Source organism: Ictidomys tridecemlineatus, chromosome 11, assembly GCF_052094955.1.
Source record: "Ictidomys tridecemlineatus isolate mIctTri1 chromosome 11, mIctTri1.hap1, whole genome shotgun sequence".
Lineage (NCBI taxonomy): Eukaryota > Metazoa > Chordata > Mammalia > Rodentia > Sciuridae > Ictidomys > Ictidomys tridecemlineatus.
Genome location: NC_135487.1, coordinates 102,048,464 through 102,068,074, shown reverse-complemented (window position 1 = coordinate 102,068,074; position 19,611 = coordinate 102,048,464). Strand labels below are relative to the sequence as shown.

Genomic DNA, 19,611 nt, shown 5'->3' with positions numbered 1-19,611 from the left:
TAGCACTACAAAACAAAACACTAAAAACAAAAACCCCAGAAACATTAATGAAACCACTGAGGTAAACCTAGTGTAGCAATAAACTAAACTACCAAATATGTAAGAGGAAAAAAAATTAAAGAACCACCTCAACAAAGTAATTGACCTAAGTCTTGGTCAGGGCACTTAATTATATGCCTCCAAGGTAAAAATTTAGAGAGGTTATTTATTGGTAGAGTCATAATGAAACATAATGTCCTCAAAAATAAAATTACAATAATTTTTTTATAGTGCTGAGGATTGAACCCAGGGCCTCACTTACACATGCAAAGCACATGAGCTACCAGAGCTATATCCCTAGCACTCAAATTTCTTTCTTTCTTCTTTTTTTCTTTTCTTTTCTTTTTTTTTTTTGGGGGGGGGGGTGGTATTGGGAATTTAAATCCAGAGGTGCTCTACTACTGAGCTACAACTGCACTTCCCCTTTAATATATATACACATATATATGTATATATATATTTTTTAGTTGTTGACGGATCTTTATTTTATTTATTTATACATGGTGCTGAGAATTGAATCCAGTGCTTCAAACATGCTAGGCAAGTGCTCTACCACTGAGCCACAACCCCAACCCTTTCTGGCCCCTTTTTAAATTTTCTTTTGAGACAGGGACTCACTAAATTGTCAAGGCTAGTTTCATATTTGTAATCCTCTGCCTCAGACTCTGAAATTACTGGAATTACAGGTATGCCCACTGTGTCAGGCTCCCAGCACTAAAATTTCTCAATACTTCACACCTTTCCAATCAGTATAAGAAAGAATTCATAAGAAAAATTTGTAACACTTACCAGTTATACTTTCTTCTAGAAGATCTGTCATTTTGCAACATGATGCCAAAAGCCTAGTGGTAAATTCATCTAAAAGCATTATCTTAAAAGAAATATAAATTAATATATTATAAGTATCTGAACACCAAAAATTCACAAAAGACAGAATTTTGGCCCTTAACTCTACTCAGATTTATAGATCATTTATAACATAAAATTAAAATATCAGGACAGTTAGCAAAATGATCTCAACTCATGTTTTAACTTGCATGATCTGAAAATTAATTTTATCACTAGACATACACACAGTATTATATATAAGCACAGGAATAGAAATATTTCTATTTTGATGCAGGAGCTTGTTCAACTTTTAAATGTCTTATATTTAACATAAGATTTTCTTCAAATCACAAATCATCACTTACTGAAAAATGACACTTAGTTCACTTAATATTTACAAGTAGCACTTGAGTTACTACCATCCTTATTTTATAGACAAGAAAACAAGAGGCAGAAACAACCATTAAGATGTGAATTTAGGATTTGAAGGCAAACAGTGTAAGTCCAGATCCTATTTCCTTAAGAAGTATCCTAAAGTACAACATACTGAAGTCCTCAATATAAAAGCAAGGTATACAATTTTACCTTCCATTCACCTTCTTTCTTGCAGTCATCAAACACTGTTGCTTTTATCTCTGTTTAAAAAAAGGGGGGGATTATTTAGGAATCTAAATCAACAGTTTGTAAAAATAATAACAGCAACTACTCAAGAGGTCCAAAATGACTTGGAAAATTCCAATTTGAAAATAAGAAAAACTACATTAAAAGCATACATATTTGTTGTACCCTAAGTAAAAAATCCAACATATTTAATACCTAACATATAAGTACATTTCAACTATATTTTTAAACTGAGATAACAATTATAAAAAGGGCTAATATTTTTAAGTATATAAACATATAAATACATGAAAATATTTCTGAAAATTTTATCTGATTTGGTTTTTTCTGTTCTACTTAAATCTTAAGTAAATAAGATGAAAACAAAAAAATCCATGACAATTCTAAACTAATTTATAATTTATCCTAAAATAATTTACTCATAAATTATATTCAACAATTGAATCTGCATAAACATTTTTCATCCTGACATTATGCTTTGCATCCCTTCCTCCCTCCCCTTCTCTTCCCCCCATTTATAATTAAATTAGGATAAAAACTTTGCCTTGATTTATCAAGAAATATTAATATGGTCTTTTAAATAATTTTCAAAATTAAATATTTTATAAACTAGTTCATGGATTTACAAAATCCCTTACATAATAAAGAATACATGTAGGCAATACATACAAATTCTATTTTATAATAAGACAATCTCCTATATTTAATGTTTTTATTGATATTCAATTAAATTTGAAAACTGTAGTAATATTGTACCTAATGCATAAAATATAACTAAAATGTAAATTATGGTAAGTCTTCTTTCACTAATTCTTATAAATGAGATAGTTATACAATTCATTTAAATTTTTCTACTTCATAATTTAAAACTGTTTTAAGCTAATCCTTTTAGAAAATTTACCATCAAGTTCTTCAGACCATGTTAAAAAACAATAGCTCCTGTAACGGATGGGATATAACTAATAAGGGTTACTATGGTATAATTTTTAAAAATTAGGTCTTTGTTCCTAATTCCTGGCATAGAGTTTCTAGAGTGCTTGAAATCTACTGAGTGAAAGAGTATCTATGCTATATTAATGACATGACTCTTGGCTAAAGGGCTCCTAGATAGCTTTGGGACTCAGGTTGGTCACAGAAAAGACCAAGACATGACCTCTATGGAGGAGAGAGAGGGGCAGGAGATTGAATTAAATCTTCAATGACTTGATTTAATCAACTGGGCCTACACAAGGAAATCTCCATTAGGAAAAAAAAAAATTTAAAGGAAGACCTTGGAGAGCTTCTGAATTGAATGTTTATCTACATACAAGAACAGTGGTGTACCCCAACTACGCTCCAGACCCTTCTGGATCTCACCCTTATATATTTCTGTATCTGGCTACTTTATTTGTATCCTTTATAATACACTGATAATAGGAAGTAAAGTGTTTTATAAAGTTTTGTGAGCCACTCCAGCAAATTATTGAACCTGAAAGGGAAGGGGGATTGTGGGAACCTCTGATTTGTACCCAATCCAGGAAGAAGCATAGATAACCTGAGGACCTAGTATTTGCTAACAGTATCTGAAGTGAGAGCAGTCTTGTGGGACTGAACCCTTAAACCTAGTCTGACATAGTTAAGTAATACTAGGTAGAGTCAGAATTAAACTGAATAGCAGGATACCCTACTGGTGTTCACAAATTAAAGAATTAATATAGGGCAGGGGATCATATTTGGTGTCAGAAGTATTGTAAATAAAAAGTTTAATTACTATTAAGAATTGTGAAGTGGAAGGCTTTACTGTGACTGAGAAACTGCTGAGAAAAATTAGTTAAGACAATTATATATTGCTTGCTAGGAGGATTATAATGTTATCTGAGAAGAATTATAGTAAAAAAAACAGAAATATTTAACTATAATTTAATCCAAAGCACCAGTTTCTAATACCCTATAGGCAAATAAACAAAGGATTTTCTCAGTTAGAGCTCAGATACTGAAATATTATGCCACTTCCCTTTCTAAATTAGCTTCCTTCCTGATACCTCAAATAAGCTCAAATTGAAGACATTTTGTTTATTCTTAACAGATTTTCTTGTTGTCTTTCTCTTAAGAAATGAAAATGGAATTAATGACAGAGCAGATTGGAGAAGGGGTAACCTGATAGTTTTACAAGTGAATTCTACAAAACATTTAAGAAAGAATTAATACCAATTCTTTCTAAACTGTTCCAAAACACTGAAATAGAAGATACTCTTTTTATGAGGCAAACATTATAGCAAAACCAGACAAAGACAGAATTAAAAAAAGAAAACTATAGACTCATATTCCCAAGAGTACAGATACAAAAATTCTCAACAACAACAACAAAACAAACAAAAACTAGCAAACCAAATTCAATAACATATCAAAACTATCATATATCATGATCGGGTGGGATTCATCCCAGGTATGCAAGGACAGTTCAACATACACAAATCAAAAACCATGATACAACACATCAACAGAATGAATGACAAAACTCCTATGATCATTTCAATAGATGCATAAAAAGGATTTAAAAAGGTTCAACAAGTTGGGCATGGTGGTACATGCCTATAACCTGTGACTTGGGAGGCTGAGACAGGAGGGTCACAAGTTTGAAGCCAGCCTAGCTAGACAACTTGGCGAGATCCTGTCTCAAAAAATAGAAAGGGCTGGGAATGCAGCTCAGTGGTAGAGTGTCTTTGGATTCAATTCTCAATACCACCAAAACCAAATGAACAAACAACAACAAAAAGAATTAACATCCCTTCATGAGGGCCTGGAGTTGTAACTCAGTGGTAGAGCACTTACCTGGCACATGTCAGGCACTGGGTTCAATCCACATAAAAACATAAACAAATAAACAAATTGTGACCATCTACAATTTAAATTTAAAAAAAAAATCCCTTCATGATAAAACTGAACAAATTAGGTGTAGAAAAAACAATCCTCAAAATAATAAGTGCTATATATGAAAAACCCATGGCCAAATGGGGAAAACCTGAAAGCAATTCCTTTAAAATCAGGAACATGGAAGGGCTTTCCACTTTCACCACTCTGATTTAATATATAATATTGGAAGTCTTAGCGACGGCAATTAGGCAAAAGACAGAAATGGCATCTTTTAAAAGAAATGAAGACAAATTATCCATGTTTGAGGATGACATGATCCTACACATAGAAAACCATAAATTACTCCATCAGAAAACTGTTAGAACTTACAAATAAATTCAGTGAAGTAGCAGAATAAAAAAAACCAACATAAAAAGTAGTATATCTATACACAAATAATGAACTTACAGAAAAAGAAATTAAGAAAGCAATCCCATTCACAATACTACAAATTTAGGAAGTGAAAACACTGATAAATGAAATTAAGATGATACACACAAAAAAATGGGAAGATAGCCTATGTTCATGAATCAGAAGAATCAATATTGTTAAAATAACCACACTATCCAAAGTGATCAATAGAGTCAATGTTAATTCCCATCAAAATCCCAATGACTTTCTTGACAGAAATAGAAAAACCAATCCTAAAATTCATTTGGAATCACAAAAGACCCAGAATAGCCAGAGATCTTGAAAACACACACACACAAATCACACAAGGATGGAGGCATCACAGCACCAAACTTCAAAATATACTACAAAACTCTAGTTACTAAAAAAACGTATGGTATTGTATAAAAAACAGATATGTAGACCAATGGAATAGAACAGAGAAGCCAGAAATCAATCCACCCTCATACAGCGGATTGGTTTTTAACAAAGACACTAAGAACATAAAGTAGAGAAAGGACAGTCTCTTCAATTAATAATGCTGGCAAAACTGAATAGACATCTGCAGAATGAAAATAGATATCTTTCTCTGATATCTATTTTCATACACAAAAACCGACAAAAATATGTATCAAAATCCTAAATCTTAAACCTAAAACTATGAAATTACTGTATAAAAACATACCAGAATCACTTCAAGACACTGGTATAGGCAATGATTTTTTTCACATAAGACCCTAGAATCACAGGCAACAACAACAACAAAAGACAGGCTTACCTTAAATTAAGAAGCTTGTGCATATCAAAGGAAGTGACAAGATCAAGTGACAACCTACATACAGAAAGGGAGATAATATTTGCAAAAGATACGCCTGATAAGGGACTGAAAACCAAAACACGGTAAGAAACTAAAAAAGATGAACACTAAAAACAGTCCAAATAAAAAAATGGGCTAAAAAACTAAACAGACACTTCTCAAAAGAAGTCATAAACATCCAACAAATATATAAAAATGTTCAACTTCACTATTCAGCAGAAAAATGCAAATCAAAAATCACAATAAGGTGTCCTCTCATTCCAGTTAGAATGGCTATCATCAAAAAGACAAGAAATAATGAATGCTGAGGATGTTGGGAAAAGTGAATATTTACACACTTGGTAGCAATACAAATTAGTACAGCTATTATGGAAAACAGTATGGAGATTCTCAAAAAAACTAAAAGTACAACTATTATATGGTTCGGTAATTCTGCTCCTGGGTGTATACCCAGATCTTAATACCAAAAAATGAAATCTTAATACCAAAAAGATACTTGGGACCCATGCAACATTATTTACAAATAACTAAAATATGGCATCAACCTAAATGCCCCTCACAGGATGAGTATATTTACCACTTGGTCATAAAAGAGAATGAAATTCTGTTATTTGTAGCAACATGGATTGAACTGGAGAACATTTTGTTGGGTAAAATAAGCCAGACACAGAAAGACAAACACCACAAGTTCCCACTCATTTACAGAAATTGTTACGGTTTGCATATAAGGTGTCCGTCCAAAAGCTCCCATGTTAATGCAGGAAATCAGAAATTAAATGATTATGAGAATTATAACCTAATCATTGGATTAATCTATTTGATGGATTAGTAATTTGAAAGGACTAACTGCATTGTAACTACAGGCAAATGAGGTGTTGGCTGGAAGAGCTGGATCACTGGAGGTGTGCCTTTGGGGATTTCATCTTGTCCCCTTGGCTTCTCCTCTCTCTCTACTTCCCAGCTGCCATGAGATGAGTAACTTTCTTCCAGTGCTGCCCTTCTGCCATAGTGTTCTGCCTCACTTCAGGCCCAAAGTGCTGGAGTTAGTTGACCATGGACTGAACCTCTGAAACCCTTGAGCCAAAATAAATGTTTCCTCTTCTTGAGTTGGTCTTGTTGGGTAATTTGGTCACAGTGATGCAAAGCTAACTAAAACAGAAACCAGTAAGCCAATATGGTAAAGTATGGAACAGAATAGTGGTAACTGGAGATAGGAAAGTGTAACGGTTAAGGGTATAGAAGAAAATATGACGACTTTGAAACTAGAAAGGGTACAGAATAAGGAGGTTTGAGGGTAGAAGGCAAGTAGACATGATCAATGTACAATGTATGCATGTATATATCACAGTGAAAACCATTAACCTGTATAAATAATATATATTAATAATTATAGATTTTATTTTAAAAAAAGGTCCCTGAATAGAAGTCATCTCTACAATATTTGAAATTTTATACCTACACCATTCTAGATAATAGAAACTAGCCATATGAGGCTCTCAAGCACTTGGAGTGTGGCTAGTCTACACTGTGATGTCCTGCAAACAAAATACATATGAGGGGGCTGGAGTGTAGTGAAGTAGCAGAGCACATGCTTAGCATGTATGAGGCTCTGGGTTTGAACCTCAAAACAAAAAAAAGGGGTGGGGGACTTTGAAGAAAAAGAAAGGAATATTAAATATTCTGTGAATTTTTAAATTACATGTTTAAATTATAACACTTTGAATACATCAAGTTAAACTAAATATTGATTATTAAAATTAATTTCACCTGGGCTGCGGTTGTGGCTCAGTGGTAGAGTGCATGTCTAGCATGTGTGAGGTCCTGGGTTCGATCCTCAGCATCACATAAAAATAAATAAACTGTGATTCATCTACAACTAAAAAATATACATAAAAAATTTTTTTTAAAATTTGGACTTAGAATGTTTTCTCAAGCGGTTTCTCTTAACACTTTTATCTTTGCTCTGCCTACTCTATCTACTCTTCCTCAAAGATAAATATCACCAAAGTTAGTCATCTATCAGATTATAAGATCAATCCTTCAGTTTCCAATCATCTTATAGTTCATCTCTCCTAGACTTCATTCAATTACACAATACAGGTTTAAGCACTTTAATGCAGGTTTAATGCCTCCTAAAAACTGCTCTAGACTTCATTTCTACAAATGTGTTGTTTTCTTAGTCTTTGACTATTTCCTCCTTCCCCCACAATCAATAATTAGGCAGTACTGATTTTTCTTTCTGGTATTTGACCATTATGTTTTACTGCCACTGGCACCAGCAATACCTTAATTCTTATCACTCACTTAACTACTGCAACAGACTCCTATCTATAGATTTCCTGCTTTCCACCTCCAACCCCTTTACCTTTCCAATTCATTTTTTCACACTGCTGTCAATTACCTTCCTGAAACTCAACTCCTTGCTTAGATTACTATATATCTCAAGTCTCAAATGTTCACTCTTGCCTACAGAATAAAAAAAATCTATTATTCAATATTCTCCATGAACTGCTTCTACCTAATCTCTATATTGATCTTCCCTAGTCCAAATGCTACCCAAATAATTACCTATCAATATCAATTATCTTATCTTTGCTCATTTTATTTTTTTGAAGTACAAAAGGAAATACATTTAAAACTGTAAAGTGCTGGGGCTGTAGCTCAGTGGCAAAGCACTTGCCCAGCATGCGTGAGGCACTGGGTTCGATCCTCAGCACCACATAAAAATTAAAAAATGAAATAAAGGTATTTTGTCCATCTACAACTACAAAAAAAATTATTAAAAAAAAAACTCTAAAGCCAAAGAAGTGAAAACACTGAAAGGAGAAATAAAAGAACTACTATAGTACATAACAATATGAGCAAAGCTGAAAGTATATTTGCACAACTATCTTAAATCACAGAGAAATTGTTAATAAACCTGATAATAATACAATAAAAACTGATTTGCCTGGAAAATAGAAAATAATCTATGAGTAACAGTTTTAAAAGAAATTAAAAAGTCAGAAAACATGAAAATCATAATCAAGAAAATGAGTGGGAAAAAATTACCACTACCAGAAGATAATTTCAATATTGACCTGGAAAAGTTATCTTGCATTCTCTTTTATCTACCCTACCTTCCCTAAATAAATGAATCCCACCATATGCTGTAGCCTAAATCCTGATCTCTTCATTCAGCTTCCTTTTCTGTAAATGTATATTTACTTATCTCCAACTGCTACTGGACACTTTGACTTGCACTGAAAATTCACTATGTTCTAATTCTAAACTATTTTTTCCCTTCAAGCCTGTTCCTTTTTTCCTCCTCATCGATAAACAGGAACAATACTGTCTAGTCTAGACTGGAATTTTAGTCTAGGATGACGCTCCCTTAGATTATATCTTATTGAGTCTACTGTTTAAATTTCTCCTTTCCTCATTCATCTTCTCCTTACCTCCCTTGTTACAGTTCAGCCTTCTATTCTAGACCAATACAATAACTATGTTGTCTCTTTGCCTTCCATTCCCCATTTCTCTTTCAAATAAATGCCCCCTTCCCTCTAACCTCTGAGTTTGTTTTAATAACCAAATTATCAAATACAAAAAGTGAATCAACATAACTCACTTTCTTTATTTCACTAAACTAACATCTTGGATAACCTCCATGTAGAGTATGAACATACAATAACTCCTTTAACAGTTATAAAATATTCCTTAATACAGAATTTATTCATCTGCTTTATGACAGATAGTCATTCTGTTTCCAATTTTGCCACTGTGCTGCAATAAGGATCCTTAAACATATATCTGTATCATTACTTTTTTTCCTCGTAAAACAATCATTTAAAAAATGTTATTTATTTATTTACATTTGACATAGGGGATTGAAAAAGAGGTGCTTTTAACCACTAAGTTACATCCCTATCCCTTTTAATATTTTACTTTGAGACAGGGTCTCCCTAAATTGCTGGGATTTGAGATCCTGTTTTAGCCTCCCAAGTCACTGGCAAAACAGGCATGCACACTGCACCTGGCCTATTTTCTTTTAACATATTCATAAGTGAACATGAGATATTTTACTCCATTTCAATTCCCAATACTACTTCCTTCCCTTCCCTCCTTCCTTCTCTGATCCCTTTGCTCTACTCTATTGGTCTTCTATTTTTTTAATTGGTTATTATTATACATAAAAGTGGCATTCATTGTGACATACTCACATATGCACATAGCACAGTGTGGTCAATTTCATTCCACAGTTATTTTTTGTTTGTTTTTTAAAGACAGGGTCTTACTAAATTGCCAAGGCTGGCCTTGAACTTTTGATCTCCCTGCCTCAGGATCTTGAAAAGCTGGAATTACAGGTGTGCACAAACATGCTGAATGATAGAATTTCTTATATTTTTGATCTGCATTTGGTTGAATCCATGGAGGTGGAAGCTGTGAGTTCAGAAGGCCAACTGTACTATATTTATTTTTATTTATTCCAACTGTACTTTATAATAATAAAGGATCTGGAGGGTTTCTCTCTTAGCATAACAGCATAAAGGCAAAAGTCACTATTACAAAATGGGTTGGACTGGGAGGAGTAATGCAGTGCTTGGAAACATTGTATACACTGATTTGGGTGAAAGCTACACCAGCAAAAATTTCATCCACTGTATTTTTTTTATTGGTACCAGGGATTGAACTCAGGGGCACTGTCAACCACTGAGCCACACCCCCAGCCCTTTTGATACAGGATATCTCACTGAGTTGCTTAGTGCCCTGCCTTTGCTGAGGGTGGCTGTTAACTGGATCCTTCTGTCTCAGCCTCCCCAGCTGCTAGTATCACAGGTGTGTGCCACTGCGCCCAGCACATCCACTGTACTTTTTGCGATAGTGTACTTCACCACCATAATATATCTTGAGTCATTGCCCTTCAAAAACGAACAAGAAAAGGGTCAGATGCAATGACACATGCCTGTTATCCCACCAGCTTGGGAGGCTGAGTTAGGAGGATCGTGAGTTCAAAGCCAGCCTCAGCAACGGGGAGGTACTAAGCAACTCAGTGAGATCCTGTCTCTAAATAAAATACAAAAAAGGGATAGAGGTGTGGTTCAGTAGTCAAGTGCCCCTGAGTTCAATTCCTGGCATAAAAAAAAAAAAAAAAAAAACTTTTGACAATATTTAATTGAGTACCCAAAATGCTGGTGACTGCTTTTCAGGGGTCAGGGGGATCGTTTTTATTGGTTCCCCATAGCCTAGAGAATAAACTACTTAGCAAAGCATCAGGATTTTTTTTTTTTTAATACTGGGGATTTAATCTTGGGTTGCTCTACCCTTGAGCTACATCCCTATACCTTTTTATTTTGAGAAAGGGTTTCACTAAGTTGCCCAGGCTGGTCTTTCAGCCTCCAGAGTCACTGGGATTACAGGTGTATACCATTATGTCAGCTCATCCAGGACCCTTCCTAATTGGCTCCAATCTACCTTTAGGTCTATATCCCCCTTCACCTGCAACAAATACCCCCTGTACTCAGTCAAAAGAAAAAAAAAAAAAACTGTTCCAGCAGAGTATGGTGGCACAGCAACAACTCAGGAGGCTGAGACAGAAGGATCACAAATTCAAGGCCAGCCTCAGCAAGTCCCTCAGTAACTTTATAAGACCCTGTCTCAAAATAAAAAAATAAAAATAAAAAGGGCTGGGGAAATATCTCAATGGTAAGTGTCCCTGAATTAGATCCTCGGTACCCAAACAAAAAGCAAAACAACAACAACAAAAAAAACTGTTCCCTTTTTTTGGTTCCCCATCCTAAAAACAATTACATATTGATAAAAACAAACAAACAAACAACAAAATAATACAATTCTCTGTGTGGACTTTATTTTCAGAAAACTTTAAGATTTATAAGAAACCTAAAAGCTGGCAGGTAAAAGTTAAAAGCCACTAAGAAGGTGGTAGCTCATTTGAACTGAAACTTGAAGGCTGGCTAAATTTTGGATAAAAATAAGGGAAGTTGGGTGTGATGGCATCCTAGTTACTTGGGATGCTAAGGTAAAAGGATTCCAAATTCAAGCTTCAGGAACTTGGCAAGATACTGTCTCAAAATGAAAATAAAAAGAGCTGGGGGACCTATTCAGTGGTAGAACACCCTTGGGTTCAATCCCCAGTACCAAAAGTAAATAAATAAACAGACAAACTAACTCTTTAAATTAATTTTAAAAATAAGATATGGCAGTAAAAGATTTCAAGATAAGCCAGATGCAATGGCGCATGCCTATAGTTCCAGTAACCTGGGATACTGAGGCAGGAGGGTCACAAGTTGAAGGCCAGCTTCAAAAATTAGTAAGCACTTAGCAAGACCCTGTCTCAAAAAAATAAAAAATAAAAAAAGGTCTGGGAATGTAGCTCAGCGGTAAAATGCCCCTGGGTTCAATCCCTAGTACCCCAAAAAATATTTTTTTTCAAGAAGAGTAAATAATATAGACTAGACAGAAAAATAAAAGTATACAGGTGAAAGAAAACAAGAATAACCAAGTAGGCTGGGGCCAGATCTTCAAAAGTAGACTCTGAAATGAACTTTAGGTAACTGGAAGTCTCTAAACAGGTCTCTAAACACACAAGCACAGAGCAACTAATTTTACTATTACAGGAAAATTAATATGGAAGCTACTTGCTGGATGGACTAGAATGAGAAAAATTAAGAGTTTAAAGGATTAGTTTCGAGATTGGTTAGGAGCCTCCTGCAACAGACTGGGCAAAAAGTAAGACCTTTTTAAAGGTTTAAACACGGAAAACCACGGACAGCTCAAACATTAACTCTGCAGGGTGGAAAAAAAAAAAAACAACTAAGTGTAAATCCTAGGTCTAGATTTCACAGCTGTTATCAGCATTTATTTTTAATTTTTATTTATTTATTTTTTTGGTACTGGGGATTGAACCCAGTGGTGCTTTACCACTAAGCTACATCCCCAGACATTATATTTCTTTTATGTTGAGATAGGTCTAAAGGTCTCACTAAATTGCTTAAGTTGACCAACTTGCAATCCTCCTGCCTCAGCCTCCCAAATCAATGGGATTACAGGCATACAGTACCACGCCCCATATCAAGGTTTATTTTAACAGCATAACTGAGATATAATTTGTATACCATACAATTCACCCACTAAAAAATGTGTGATTCGATGGTTTTCAGCATATTCACAAAGTCATGCATCTATCACTGCATTACCACAACCGTGAGAACATCTTCATTATTCCAAAAAGAAAATCCATCCCTCCAAATAGGCATTCATTTAATCCACTTTCTGTCTCCATAGATTTGCTTGTCCTGGGCATTTCATATATATGGAGTCATACAGTGTGAATGTGGCCCTTTGTGACTGGCTTCTTAGCATAATAACATTTTCAATATTTTGTGCTACTGTAAAATATATCAGTATTTCATTTTTTCTTACTGCCTTTATTTATCCATCTATCAGTGCCTGGACATTTGAACTGTACAGTGTTTGCTTAGCATGCATGAGGTTCTGGGTCCAATCCTCAAAACCAACAACAACAACAACAAAAAAAAAAAAAAAAAAAAAAGGAAGGAACGAAGGGAAAAAAGAAGTAGTGGTTCCATTCTCTTTACCTACCACTGTCTAGTCAAACTAAAGGTTATTTAGTTTTCTACCCGCACCTATTATATCATCAACCTAATAAAACATTTTCTCTAAAAATATGATTCTGATTCTCTTATCTCTTTTTAAAAATTTTTTAGTTGTCAATGGATCTTTTATTTATTTATTTTATATGAAGTGTCAAGGACTGAACCCAGGGTCTCACACATGGCTGGCAAGCGCTCTACCACTGAGCCACTACTGCAACCCCTGATTCTCTTATCTCTTCAAAAATTCATTCAACATTTCTCTCAGATTCTTTTTTTTTTTCCTTTCTGCAGTACTGTGGATTGAACATAGGACCTAGCACATGCTAGGCAAGTACTCTACCACTGAGCTATAATCCTCCCTTTTCTAAAATTTTTATTTTGGGCCATGGATCTCTAAGTCACCCAGACTGACTTTGAACTTATCACTCTCCTGACTCAGCCTCCATATGTTTTACCACACTCGGATGGGGGGGGGGGGGACGAGGCAGGGCCTGGTACTGGAGAATTAACTCAGGGTATTCTATCACTGAGCCACACCCCTTCTTTATTTTTGAGACAGAGTGGTGCTAAATTGTTGACTAGCCTCAAACTTCCCATTCTGCCTCAACCTCCCCAGCCACTGGGATTATAGGCATGCATCACCACACCCAACAAGTTGCATCTTTTGCTAACAGAACTCAGAGGCCCCCTCTTCTCAATATATATACTTTACTCAATAAATGTTGAATGACTATTGTCTTTTGTTATGTTTCTATTTACAAAAAGTTTCAAAGAAACACTTTACAACCCTACATCTTTTTCCTTTCATTTTGTCTGTCTTTACCTTACACTCCATCTGGAAAGTCTGGTGTTAACAGCACAAATTAGAAATTTTGTTATCCCTACACTCTCCCTCCTACCTAGTTTCATGCTATTAAGATTGGCATTACCATCACTAATCTTTTCTCATAAATGCTAATGTAAAGCAAAATGTACATCTTGGAAATTTTTATACAACACATTTTACTATCCATTTTTATACAAATATATTTAAATGCCATTGTTTTTAACCATTTCCAAATCCTTACCATGTTAAGCATGTTAATCCTGAAAAACAAAATGACAACTTTAAAATTTACTAATTTTTTTAAACTATAATTTCTTACTTCTTCTTTACACACTCATAGCGTCTGCTATATATGAAATACTAGCCCAGTTACTGATTTGGATTTTTCATTTTATAGAAGAACTTAAAACTCCCAGATTTTTGCCAAGCAATTTCTGTTCTTTGTTCAACAAGTTGGTGTAAGAACTACTAATCAGAAGTTACTCCCTTTCCACTACTAGACCATAATTACTTTGAACCCAAAGATGCCAAACAATGATGGTTCTTCCTGTTTGGTGGGTTCATTCCTTCCCTAACATGCCTGGCCTAGGTTTGGAGTAATTTTTATGAAAGCCAAGGATGATAGAGCAGAACATCAATAACCAACAAGCAGCAAAGTTCTAACAACAGAGAGTCGCCCCAGAGTGTAAAGGAAAAGGTGAAGGTGCATCTTTGCCCAGGTACGCAAGCCACTGTCACGGGTAGAGATTTAATTATTCCAATTAAATGGTCCCTTCTCAAAAACTTATCAAGTAGGCTCCTCTAGGAATCGTGGAAGAAGGATCTGTTTAACAGTGAATTTTTGTTTTTGTTTTGTTTTTTGTTTTTAAAGGACATTGGAAAGTACAGTAATAAAAATCCTCCTTGATACTAACACAAATAAGGAGAATAAGCATTCTCTGGAAACTCAAGGGCGGGGAACAGGGGACGGGATAGAAAAACAGAGCCCAGATTGTCCCCAGTGGAGAGACATCCCCGACTGGTAGGGCCCCGGCGCAGGCGGAGGGGAGCGCGGCCGAGTACGCCGACGGCCGCGGGAGTGAAGCGGCCCCGGGGCTGCTTCAGCAGGGCGGGGCTTGGAGGCAAGGTAAGTGGGTGCCTAAGACCAGCGCGAAGGCCGCGCAAACCTGCCCATTCCGGGTGCAAACCAGAAACCGGGCTGGGCATGAAAGCAGGAAGAAGTCCGAAGCCGGACGCGGTTCCGAAGCAACAAGTGCCCGTGGGAGCTCCAAACTAGGCTGCTGGGCGAAGACAGGAAAAAAAGGCCCGGCGCGACGGCGTCCTGGCCTTCCCTTTCTCTCAGCCCCTACCCGATCCCACTCACTCTGCCACACGACGCTCTTTAGCCCCCTCTCGGTCACCGGTGGCGCCATCTTCCCAATGCCGCAGAGCTACGCCGACGCCTCCCACTCGCAACCCACTTTAGCCCAGTAAGCGGCGCCCGGGTGGCCCCGCCCCTCACTGCGGGGAAAGCCTCGCCCCTCCACGGACCGCGCCCTCCGGTGACGTCAGGCGCGTCAGCGCGGGGATTCTCGCCCCCGCCTGGACGGAGGCTGCGCAGTGCACTGTGGGCTGAATGTCAATGGGCTGTCGGGCGCCTCCTTGCGGAAGGCCGCTTTAGCTCAAGATTGGGTTCCGACGACGGTTATAGCAAGGGTGAGCAAGATTGTGAGCCAACTTAATCTACAAAATGATGAATGCGAACATACATGAAGAAGGTGGAATGCTTCGCCTTACAAAAGGATTCTTCACTTTGCAAAGCGATTCATAATAGACGTCACTCAGTAGCCAGCTCAACCACAAATGGATAATTCACTCTCCCCCCAAAGGTTTTTTTTTTTAATTCACATTTCAAGGACATAAGAGGTTGTGTGGAACTATGAGGTATTCTCCAGTGAGCCCAGAATTATGCTGGGCTTTCAGGAAACTCAAAGGAATGAGAGACCCGCTTATCTGAAGACTTTATAATCTAATAAAGGATCACAATTTCTGACATACTGTAGATAGTCAAAAGTTGGTTGAAAACTGAATGCCTTAAGGATACAATATAAGTAAATGAAACAATAAAACAATCATTTATTCAATGAATTTGTGCAAAAGATGTATGGGAGGGGGCTCTCAATGCTTTAGGACCCAAAATTGTTGTTGAAAGCTGATTAACAGACATGATTTGACCTTAGACTTTTTTAAGATTTTTAAATGTGTGTGTGTGTGTGTGTGTGTATTGCTGATGAACCTTTATTTTATTTATATATGGTATTGAGAATTGAACCCAACGACTCACACATGCCAGGTAAGTGCTCTACCACTGAGCCATAACCCCAGTCTCAACTTTGAAGATTTATTTACTGAGATAGTTCTTTGAGAACTTGAAATCAAAGTAAGCAAATATGCACTAGATCAATTAAGTTACTGAGAGCCCTATCATATAACCATTGTATACATTGGCAGATAGTAGGCCTTCCTAGAGGAATAAGCAAAGAAACAAGAGTTTTAAAGATTCAAGTTGATCGCATAGTGAAATGGTTAGGGAAGACTACTGCTAATATTGTCCAGTATTTAGGAAGTGCTCACTATATGCCATGCACCATGCAAAATGGATTATCTCATTGATCCTCAAAACAATCCTTACAGATTAAAAAAAAACAGGCTTAATGCAGTTAAATTAATTGCCAAGGATGCACATCCAGTGCTAGGGGGAATCAGAAAGCAATAGAGCAGTTTGTGGGATAACTTATAATTTTGGAGAGAGAAAAGGAGAATGAAGAATAAAAACAGCCATAATAAGGATTCAGGTACAACCTATAACATGAATTTTTTTTCTGTTTGAGGCTTATATGAGAATAGAAGGTGGAGCCCTAGCCTCTCTTAAACCTACTTTAAATAGATTCAGTTCAGAATTTTATATAAATGCACATATTATTTGCCCATCCTTTTTCAATTTTAAATCAGATTCTGCTAGTATAAGAGGGTGAAAACCAAAACCATAAGAAAATTTCAGGACAATGCAGACTGACTCTTGGAGCTCTTTGCCCTGAATGGTCAAAACAAGAGGAAAGTGTGATGCTTCCATCTCTCAATTTTAAGGAAAATAACTTAAGTGTCAGGGAATAATACACACACACAATTCGTTGGTGTTGGAAGTTTGACTTGGACACAAGGAATAAAGTTATGGTTATGCTCCTAAGGCCCTGGCTCTGCTTCTTACTAGCAGTGTGACTTCAAACACCTCAGTTACATTGCAGTTGTGTGCTAAATTATTTCAAACAGCATAACAACCCAGCAAGATTTCAATCTTTGTTGCCATTTCACAAATGAGGAAACTGAAGATAATAAAGGTTAACTATATCATGTAAAATATTAAGATGGGCTAGAATCTGGATCTGGCTCCAAGACAATTGCCCTTTCTCTTATTGCTTATCCTCCCATGCTCCTCCAATTTTGCATAACCTCCTTAGGTGGTTTCTTTAAATCTCCCTTAGTTGGTTTTCCTGGGCAGATCAAAAAATGAATTTTGATTCCCTGAACATGACACTGCAAAATGAAGGTAAAATCCACTAACGCTGGCCAAAGATGAAAGGCTGCTTTATATAATTCACAGAGCAAATAAACATACAAAATAACCAAGGACTGAATGAATGTACAGGCACTTGAGTTAGGGCAGATCACTTACTCACTATCCTGTTCTCAGGTTGTATTCACTAATAATTCATCATGATAATCTAAAGAAATGTTTTCCATAAATAAAACATTGATTTCCATGTCTAAACAATGCCACTTACTTACTTGTTTCCACTGAAGTGTTTGTACTGATTACCTGTGTGAATGTGGGTAAGCTTTTTGAACTTTCTGGGTCAAAGGGAATAACTTTATTACTCAGCTTATAGCATTGCTATGAGTAATGAAATAAGTTTGTAGAAATCACTTAGGAGCACATAATTTGGGCTATATACATGTCAACTAGTTTTTTTATATTTATTTTTTAGTTTTAGGTGGACACAATATCTTTATATTATGTGGTGCTGAGGATCGAATCCAGTGCTTCATGCATGCTAGGCAAGCACTCTACCACTGAGCCACAATCCCAGCCCCAACAACTATATATATATATATTCATTTATTTATATGGTTATATATATTTATATATGGTTATATATATACATTTATATATACGGTTATATATATGGATATATATATATGGTTATATATATGGATATATATATGTACATGTTGTAGTTGGACACAATACATTTGTTTTATTTATTTATTTTTATGTGGTACTGAGGATCAAATCCAGGACCTCACACATGCTAGATGAGCATTCTACCACTGAGCCACAACCTCAACCCCCACATGTCAACTAGTTTTATCTTTGCTCAGTGTGGACCATATTGTCTTCCATGGAATTCTGATCAAGGTAGCTCAACATTAGATGGCCATTTAATTTTCTGTGCTCTGATATTTGCAGGATATGGGACAGAGATTCTGGCCTTCTTTGGCCTTTGCCTGGGCTCTTTGGCTACTTCAGTCAGCATACTTTGCTAGTGACTGGCTCAGTACATGGTTTCAGTGGGATCTGGACCACACAGCCCCAGTTCTATACCATCAGGGTTGCACTTACAGGGTATGGGACTTCTCCAAATCCTCCAGATCTCAACAGTCTTTCATCACAGGGCACAGGCCTCTATTTTACCAGCCTCCCATCAATAAAATTTTGCTTCAAGGAAGAGCTTACCATGGCAAACTTCTGATGGAAAGTAGCTCAATGATTGATTGCTTGCCTAGCATGCCTAAAGCCTGGGGTTTGCTTCCCAGCACTGAAAAACTAATAATTCCCAAACCTGGCTAATCAGAATCACTTGGTGAACTTGTTAAAAATATGGAATCCCAGGCCTTAAAGGTATGGATTCCCAGGCCACATCCCAGATATAGTGAATTTGAACCTCCAGGGGTAATTCCCAGGAATCTATGAGTAATGAGCTCTCGGACCTAGCCCAACCCACCTCCTGTTCACTCACTAGTGTTTAGGAACAAAAGTGAACTAAACTCAATCCTCCTCTATGTGTGCTCTTCGATGCATCAAACTCCACTTTTAGGGGTCATTGCCTTTGACTTGTTTCCCTTTAATGTGCAAATAAATGCTCTAGGAAAGATCTCTTGTCGGGGCTGCCACATAGGAACTGAGCATCCCTTAGCCCTAAGTGATGAGAATGTGGAGATGTCGCAAGCCAGCCATGGGCTGTGTGTGTGAACTATCAGCAGTGAGAGAACAAAGTGGTCTGAACCGACATTACCTCTCTGTTTGGGCAGTCCTCACTATGGTCTTTTTGCTGGCTCTGCCTATGATGCCCACACAGCTCATGAGATGGGCATGGCCTTCCTAGATGTCAGCCAATCTGCTGACAGCAGACGTCAAGAAGCTAGACTCAACTCCCTGAAACCTGACCCCTTTGCCCTTTTGGGGATAGAATGTTCCATGGAAACTCCCCTTGTGTGTTCTCTATATGAGAATAAAGAATTCCAGTGGCTCTCTCTCTTTCCAAGGA

The 19,611-nt window shown here is 36.6% G+C and overlaps 1 protein-coding gene across 2 annotated transcripts in view; it reads right to left on the bottom strand.

Moving 5' to 3' along the window:
* Positions 1-15,549, bottom strand: part of Stxbp3 (syntaxin binding protein 3) — a 66,742-nt gene extending 51,193 nt beyond the window's left edge. The window contains exons 1-4 of one of the 2 annotated variants that reach the window (XM_013364149.4): positions 15,390-15,527; positions 5,549-5,602; positions 1,453-1,502; positions 829-910 (exon numbers count right to left, since the gene is read on the bottom strand). In XM_013364149.4, the coding sequence (XP_013219603.1) occupies positions 829-907 (79 nt within the window). In that variant the 5' untranslated portion in view covers positions 908-910; positions 1,453-1,502; positions 5,549-5,602; positions 15,390-15,527. Of the gene's footprint in view, positions 1-828; positions 911-1,452; positions 1,503-5,548; positions 5,603-15,389 lie in introns of both variants that reach the window. The other variant, XM_005338062.4, reaches the window with a different exon arrangement.
* Positions 15,550-19,611: the final 4,062 nt, after the last annotated feature.